The 8,043-nt window shown below is 54.5% G+C and overlaps 1 protein-coding gene across 1 annotated transcript; it reads left to right on the top strand.

Moving 5' to 3' along the window:
- The first annotated feature begins 37 nt into the window (after positions 1 to 37).
- On the top strand, positions 38 to 6,542 carry LSM4 (LSM4 homolog, U6 small nuclear RNA and mRNA degradation associated). Its single transcript, XM_019610097.2, has 4 exons — positions 38 to 148; positions 247 to 345; positions 2,484 to 2,667; positions 4,986 to 6,542. The coding sequence occupies exons 1-4, from the start codon at positions 146 to 148 to the stop codon at positions 5,072 to 5,074; spliced, it is 375 nt and encodes a 124-aa protein (XP_019465642.1). The 5' UTR covers positions 38 to 145; the 3' UTR covers positions 5,075 to 6,542.
- The last annotated feature ends 1,501 nt before the right edge of the window (positions 6,543 to 8,043 follow it).

Raw genomic sequence — 8,043 nt, forward strand, 5'->3', positions numbered from 1 at the left:
GGCGGGAGGCGGGCCTGGGACTCCCCGCCGTTCTGGGGAGTCTGCGTGGAAATACAGGCAGTCCCCGCGTCCCGGTTCCTGAGGCCTCTCTCTCTTTCCCCCGCAGCTGCCCCTGTCGTTGCTGAAGACGGCGCAGAACCACCCCATGGTGAGTCCCGGCCCTCCCGTCCCACTCCCGTTGTGGCCTCGGGCTCGGCGCTGTCCTGCCGGGCCCGGTGTCCGCATGGTGACCCCCGCTTCTTTCAGCTGGTGGAGCTGAAGAATGGAGAGACGTACAACGGGCACCTGGTGAGCTGTGACAACTGGATGAACATCAACCTGCGGGAGGTCATCTGCACCTCACGGGTAAGGAGCGGCGCGGCTGCTTGGTGCTGGGACCCCCGTTGTGCCCGGAGACCCCCCGTGCCGGCAGCCCCTGACCTCCAGCCCTGCAGCTGAGTGGAACTCACAGAGATCCTCACTCCTCTGTGTTGCTTTTGCCCTGAGTGTGAATGTAATGCAGTTATTTGTGAGCTGTAAGAAACAAATGAGCCCAGTGGTGGGTGATGAGCACCCACAGATGAGCAGGGTGAGAGCGCTCGGTGTGGAGGGCTGTTGACAGGTCCTGTTCTGGTGCTGAGCTGCATCCTCGGTGCCCGCTCTGTGCAGTCCCATCAAGCACAGTGCTGGCTTTCATCAGCGCCTGCTTCTCACCCTCTAACTCCACATCAAAAATAATCAGGGCCTCTTGTTTACCCGGGTTGTGCCTCGTCTGGTACTTTTGCCCATGGCCAAAGGTGCTCCAGAAGATTGGGATCTGTGCTTTGAGCTCTGACCTCAGCCAGAAGTGTCTGGTCTTGTCCCTGCCAGCCTGCGCCTGGCCACGTTCCCTCTGCTGCTGCTGTCTGTGTCTGAGAACACCAGAGGTCTGTGGGAGAGGCTGTCAGGGAAGCCCTTCTTCTCCAGAAAACCCTTCTGCAGCCTTTCGTGCCTGTTGAACCCACGGCAGGAAGGCATTGGCCAATACTGCCAATCTCCGGGGCGCAGAGATATGCGCACGTAAGCATGACCGAGCAAATGTTTAAGAAGGACCTTAAGAGCAGAGAAGTGAGCCCTAAAAATGTGCAGATCCACAAATTGGTGGGGCAGATAAGTTCTGCGGGAAGAGGTGGCATTGGCAAAGCCTTATTAGTGCTCGCAGAACAGGGGATGCTGGCCTTTAATACTGCTTCCTCAGAAAGTGCCTTTGTGCTGCTGGGGGCAGAGCACTTACTTCCTCAGCATTTATTCCCACCGAGCGCTCTGCAGTTCACTCCCAGCCCCGAATGCCCCCGCAGCGCTGCTGGAAGCCTCCCTGGTGGCACGGTGGGGATCAGCCACTAGATGGCACGGAGCGGCGGCGGCTGTTTACCCCGGGAGCTGGAACGAGGAAGCCGGGGACCTGGCTCCATCCCTTCCTGCATCGGGAGCCAAAGTGCAGCCGGGCGGATCCAGGCAGGGTGGGGTTTTGCTGGGTGCCTGTTTGAAGAAGGCTGCTCCTCCGCCTTGTCTCGCGCGCACGGGACTTGCCTGTGCATGCTGCGTTGCCCCAAATAACTCTGGAGCAGAGGGGGGACGACTTGATCCTGGAGAGGTGAAACGAGGCATTCTGGTTTCACCCACTCCTCTGGGACGATTGTGGACACTTTGTCCATGTGTGATAGTTGTGAGGAGCCTGTGTGCAGCCAAGCCCTGCAGCAGAGCAGAGCCGAGCGCACGAGGCTCCGTCCCTCCTCCCGCTTACATCAGTTGTTATTCAGCTTTCACATGCAGTTCCTATTCCCACAGCCACAGGAGCTGAAGCCCTGATGGGCCGTGGCCTAGCAAAGCCCCGAAACTGCCCTAAACAAAACACAGAGGCAGCTGCTCCGTAACTTGGCACCCAAAGGTTTATTTTAACGTGATCTGTAAGCTCTTATTTTCCACAGCCGCGGTGCTGGGCGCACCCCACACCCAGCTGGACGCTGCCTTGCTGCTCAGTGCACAGCGCAGAGGAGTGCAGTTGTTAGGTGACTCTGGCTGGGGTTTCTGCAGGGGAAATCTGTGCGTTTGCCTCTGCTGGAACTGCCCTGTGTTGCCCGAGTTCGTTGCTTGCAGCAGCTGTGTGTAACTCGCCACATTTCCCTCTCCAGTCCCACTTTCGATTCTCTTCTTGTATGAGAAGCAAAGGGAAGGTGCTGTTTCCTCAGCCTCTTCTTCCTTCATTTTCTGTGAGAGTCAAAAGCAGTTGTGGACGGGCTGAAACTTCAGTGGCTCATGGCTGAATGCCCCCTGACCCCGGCAGGCTGTAGGGCTGCGTGTTTTGGAGAGAAAAGAGGAATTTCACAGCTAATTATGGCTTATTCTTCCAGAAAAGATTGTTGTATCTGTCACGCTCTCAGGAAGTGATGGAAATATTCAAGTGCCAAAAAGCAACGTAAGAGCACGTGGTCTTGTTCTTAGCCTAACGCATTGCTCCCCAATAGGATGGTGACAAGTTCTGGAGAATGCCGGAGTGTTACATTCGTGGCAGCACAATTAAATACCTTCGGATCCCCGATGAAATAATTGACATGGTGAAAGAAGAGGTGGTCTCCAAGGGCAGAGGCCGTGGTGGGATGCAGCAGCAGAAGCAACAGAAAGGCCGTGGTGTTGGAGGTGCTGGACGAGGTAACGATCCTTTTTGCTTTTCGGTTCAGAGAGGGGTGACTGGAATTCCTGCCTTCAAATTTCGCTTCTTGTGCAAGGAAGGGCTGATGCTTCTCAGCTTTGAACCCAGAACTGTTGATCTGTGAGAAGCTGGAGCTGCTCCTGTGCAAAATCTAGTTGAGCGAGTGTGTCGTCTGGCTTGTAAGTCAGCCTCTGCCAAAGAGCAGAAAGGAGACGTGCCAGGGATGAGCCTGCCTCGTTCCTGGGCTGGGCAGGAGCTTCAGAGAGTCTCGAAGCCGTCTGTGCCCCTCCTGGCTAGTTACAGAACACGGCCCCACCAAACTTCTGGTGTCTGTTAGCTTTGCAAATCCGGGAGGGAAACAAGTGGCTGTTCTGTCTGAAATTGGACTTGAATTTGGCCATCCTCGTGGTAGGAAAAGGTCATCTTTTCTCCCATTAGGATGAGACTTCTCAGCTTGTGGTCTGCTGATTTCTTCTTTTTTTTTTTTAATGTAAGTTATCTGAAGGTTGGTTTTCTTCCTGCTCCAAATTAATATTTCATGTTTCTGATAAAAGCTCGCCACTTACATAGAAATAGGCCAACCCAGCTCTCCCTTCCTTGTTCCATTTCTCGTGGTTGGGTTATCTTGGAGCACTTCAGCCTGGGGAAATATTTGCCCTTTCTGAGCACAGTCCTGCTGGATGCCTGAGAAACATTTCTCTCTTGTGCTCACACCTCCTGCCACGTCTTTACAATTCACTCTGTGGTCACTGTGCTCAGCCCCAGGGATCTTCAGTGCAGGCTTAGCCTGCAGTGGGAGCTTAAATGCCAGACCAACTTCCTCGCTACAACAAAACTGAGTTCAACTCAGGAGATCCGGGTTTTAAAAGGAACCCCGGGCCTCCAGGCAGTGCCCTTAACGAGCAGTGTGAGCTGTGAGTATGTGAGGAATCCCAGTAGGAAGGCTGGGAGGGACGTGGGGCCATCGTGTCACACTGGGACACACCAAGAGCTGCATCCACAGCTCCCAGGGACTGCAGGGGGGAAATCCCTCTGCGATGGCTGCTCCCTGTGCTGCCTCCCAACAGCTCTGAGCACGCAGAAGTGACCTTTACAATTCTGAAGGGGCCTTTTATTTTTCCTTCTTCCCTTTTCAGCGTCCAAAGCATTTGGCACAGCAGCTTTTTGGATATGGTTATTTGGACAAACGTTTTAGCTGAAGTATTTTCTCTGCTGTGGAAATATCCACCTTGTGGAGAGCGAGGCCGAGTTCTGTTTGAGGTGGAGTTCCCTGCTGTTTTGATGTGCAGCTTAAATTCGCTGATGGAATATTTTAAAGGGAAGCTTTGGCATTTGCTAATTAGCTAAGAGGTTTGGCTCTCATTACCGAGACATTAAGGGGGAAGAAAAAAAGGGCAGGACAATTTTGTTGAGAGGCCAGCAGGCAGAAGTGAAGCTGTAATTGTGCACACAGTTGAAAGGATTATTGTTTCTGACACTGGTAATCCTTCGTCTTCTTGGCTTGCTCAATGCAGAAGTAGAGAAGTCTCTGCTCAGCCTCTCATGGTTCTCACAGGGCTCCAGCTGCTTCCCAAGGGCTGCGGGGTCAGGAACAACCTCTTTCCTCTCTGGTTTAGACACATCTCAGCTGAACGACCAGAGCAGAGGGCTCCAGAGCGAGCTCCTCTGATTGTCTGCAGCAGATTGGAGCTGGGAGAGCAGGGCTGGAGGCGGTCAGCAGCTCTCAGGGCAGAGAGGAGCACAGCTCTGTGGCATGAGGGTGTCTGGGACTCATCACAGCCCCCAGCTACTGCTGCCTTTGTGCTCCCTCTGCGTGCTGGTGGATCACCCTGTCCACAAGCAAGGCGGTGACAGACCTGGATGTATTTTTTTCTGTGCTGTAGCTGAGCAGCCTTGAAACTGAGTCACCCTCTTTGTTGCTTTTGGATTGGTTTTACAGCTTTCAGGGGGTGCAGCATAGTGCTGATCCCACTGCTGACAGACGCTCGGTTTAAAACTGGGTCTCTCTTCCTTGGTTTTGTTTTCCAAAAGAGGTAAACTTGAATTTATGACGATACACAGCTAGCCAGAGGGCACATTAAAGCACCAGAGAGGTACTGCTGAACTTGCTGGTGATGGGAGGTAAGTTCGTGCCCCTGCTGAATGCAGACAGGCTCTGGAATCGGTGAGGGAGAAGCGTAAAAGTCGCCTCTCCGCCTCTAACAAAGGCTGTAGAACAACAACACCTGGGAAAACGTAACAAACAGCAAAGCTCTGGGAGACGTTACAGGCTTACACTGATGCTGCTCAATCTCTGCTCTTTCTCCTCACCCTGTAGGTGTGTTTGGTGGCCGTGGCAGAGGAATACCAGGCAGCGGAAGAGGCCAGCAGGAAAAAAAGCCAGGCAGGCAATCGGCGAAGCAGTGAGGGCTGCGTGAGCCCCGGCCAGGGACAGTGCCACAATGCTCCTCGTGTGATCCATCACCTCAGGATTGCCATGAGTTCAAAAGTGTTCAATCTCTGCTCCTCCGTCAGTCCATCCGTGCCCGAATCATGTTGTTTGGAAGCCCCTCGCTATTTAATCTGATAAAGTGCAGTTCTTGGCTTCTTTCAGCCAGCCAGCCTGTAATTGGAAATGTTTAAAAAAGAACCACTCGCGGTTAAGGACCTGACTTCAGCACTATTGAATTTGTTGGGATCTCTAGGTTTAATTCACAAGAATCTCCTGTACGCTGCGAGATCTGAGGCAAACGCTTTCAGGCTCGGTTGTGCTGTTGGTTTGGTTTGCATTTTGTTTTGTTTTTTAATACTTGAAACATTGGCAATGTCTTGCGTTCGTAACCGGCGCAGCGTTTTGGTTTAAAAACACTGAACTTGAGGATACGGTATCTTTACATGAGCGGTCGTAGGGGTTTGTTTGGTCGTGTTTGAACAAAACAAACTTTCAGGCTGTCTCCTTCCCCTCCGTTTTGGGCAGTCTGTCTGTCTCTGGCCTTGGCTTAAAGGAGAACCGGCACGGATTTCGCTTTGGGCTTCAAGGGTTGTTTCCAAGAGAGCTTTGTGTCGAGTGAGGGTTTCCCAATTAGTGTATATCTAATTTGACTTCAGATTAGAAATTCCCTTGAAAGGAAATGCTTTTCTGTGTTTTCTTCTGAAAGGCTGCAGCGCCCCTCGCTCCTCTGTTTGTTTTCAGGTTGTGTTTTCTTTTTTTTTTTTTCTTCCTGAAAGCAATCGAGCTGTTCAAGTGCTCTGTTTCTTTTTCCCCGTGTTGAATGCCCTCTCCCTTGTGCTGTGACACAAAGTCTGATTCCTGAGTTACAGCAGCACTTCCCAAGCACGTTTCTTTGCGATATGCAGGGATTGACTTCACTGCCATTGTCTGTCGTTTCATTTTTCTGGCAGCTGCTCAGACCTTTTCCCTCGGGGAGGGAGTGTTCCTCTCCTGCAGGTGAAGGAAGGTCCTTTGGATCTTGAGCTCAGGCTGCTCTGAGTCTTCCATCCCACGGGGTGCAGAGTTCCATGAGCAAAACACACCCCCAAAAAATCGTGGCTGATCCAAAGTGAAAGTCTGTATGGGGGCATGGGGGGTGGGGGGGAGAAAGGGGCTCTGGGCCTTGCCCGAACTCTTGAGAATGACTGAAACAGTTTAATTTTGGGGTAAAAGCAGATACTGTAACTCATTCTTAAAAGGTTTGTCGGTTTTGTGTTGTTTGCTTGTTTGCTTCCCCCTCTTTCCCCCCCTCCCTCCCCCTCGATTTCCATCTTGAAACCTCCCTGCCATCACTGCTGTCGGGAAGAGAAAACGAGACCAGAACGTGCTTTTATATACACTTATTTTTTTAACGTTTATAAAACTTGTGCAGAGCGGTGGGTAGGAATAAATCGCCAACCTGTTGCCAACGCTTTCCTTCCTGTGCCTGCTGCTCAGTGAGCCCTGCAGAGCCCCACGTCTGCTTTGTGCTCAGCCCTGCTGGCCCTTCTCTCAGCACCAAACGCCCAAGGGAATGGGCTGCAATGCTGCTATTCCCCCAGCTGGGTCCCTGCCTGGGTGTGCCGCCTTCTGCCCAGCGCCGGGAATGGGGCACGTGTGTCCTCCCTGCTGGAAACTCGCTCCGAGTAAACACCGATGTGGCATTTCAGTGCAGCGCAGCCTGAGCCCTGTGTCAGACTTTCCCTTCCCTCCCTTCTCGTCCCTGCCTCCAGCCGCACCAACTCCACGCTGCAGCGTGAAGGAGGAAACGCAGTGGGCCGGCTGGAGTTACGGTCTGTGCTGAGGTGAGAAAGCACCCCACAACAACGGGACCTTTGGCTCGTGGCAGAGTTGTCCACAATCCCCCGTCGCTCCTCAAAGCTCTGCTGCTGTTCTGCTTTCGTTTCGGCGCTCCCTCAGCAGCCCTCCCTCAGTGCTTCCCCCTGCGTTCCGCCGCCCCTGCAGCACGTTTTGGTCCCTGCGTGCAGGCGGCATCCTGTGCCGTCCTCGCAGCTCCGCGGCCTGCTGTGCTCCCCAAACCCCTTCCTGCCCCACAACTGCCGAGAGGCAACGAGCCCCGGCGCTCTGCGGCGACGCGGGAGGAGGAAAAACAGCTCCGGGCTCAGCGTGGGGCTGCACCACGGCCACCGCGGTGACCCCGCGGCCCCGTCCCGGTCCCCAGCTGTCAGCCGTGCCGTTTGGTGGGGCCGTGTCCCGCAGTGACTCACGATGCTGCGCCGGCTGGGGAGGCAGCAGCACAGGAATAGTTACACCGCAGCCGCCTGCGACGCGGAGGGAGTGGCTGCTGAAATATTTCAGGGCTGTGCTAAGCAACTAAAAATACACGTCAAACCCTCCTCCTCCTCCTCGTTTTTCCTTTTTATTATTTTTTTTCTCCTCTTGTTTTGGACCGTTCCACGCCCTGGGGGCAGCGCGGCCCCTCTGTGCTCCCCGTGGGGGCTGGGGGCTCAGGGCGGCGGTTCTGTTTTCCCGGCCCGGTTCTTCCCTGCCAGCCTGCAGCGGTGACTCAGGGCGGCCCTGGGGCAGGTGGGAGCCTTTGGGTCGGCACCGGGGCTCACGTGTGCTGGCGCCGCATGGGGCTGCGCTTCAAGCAGGCCCCGGACGTAACAGATTTAGGGAACATTCTGGGGAAATGGGGTCGGCGTGTTGAGGTGCGAGGGTGGTGTTTGTGCTGGTGCTCAGGACCTCGCTGGGGCGTACAAAGCTTAACAGAGCCGAGGGATACCGGGGGGAAAAGAGTCGGAGGCACAAAGCACGAGGGGACACCGCTGTGTTGGCTGGGGACACCGCAGGGCTGTGGCCTTCGTGAAGAGCCGGTTAGGACAAGGAAGCTGCGAGCGGGGAGCGCCTGGAATTGGGGACGTGGGGCAGCGGGGACGTGGCTGAGCCTCGCGAGGCTCCTGGC

The sequence above is a fragment of the Meleagris gallopavo genome, chromosome 30 (assembly GCF_000146605.3).
Source record: "Meleagris gallopavo isolate NT-WF06-2002-E0010 breed Aviagen turkey brand Nicholas breeding stock chromosome 30, Turkey_5.1, whole genome shotgun sequence".
Lineage (NCBI taxonomy): Eukaryota > Metazoa > Chordata > Aves > Galliformes > Phasianidae > Meleagris > Meleagris gallopavo.

Bases quoted from the DNA above. Each gene is read 5' to 3' on its own strand.
- LSM4 (XM_019610097.2), top strand. The intron at 346-2,483 runs GTAAGGAGCGGC...GCTCCCCAATAG, and splicing joins AGGTCATCTGCACCTCACGG to GATGGTGACAAGTTCTGGAG. The intron at 2,668-4,985 runs GTAACGATCCTT...CTCACCCTGTAG, and splicing joins TGTTGGAGGTGCTGGACGAG to GTGTGTTTGGTGGCCGTGGC.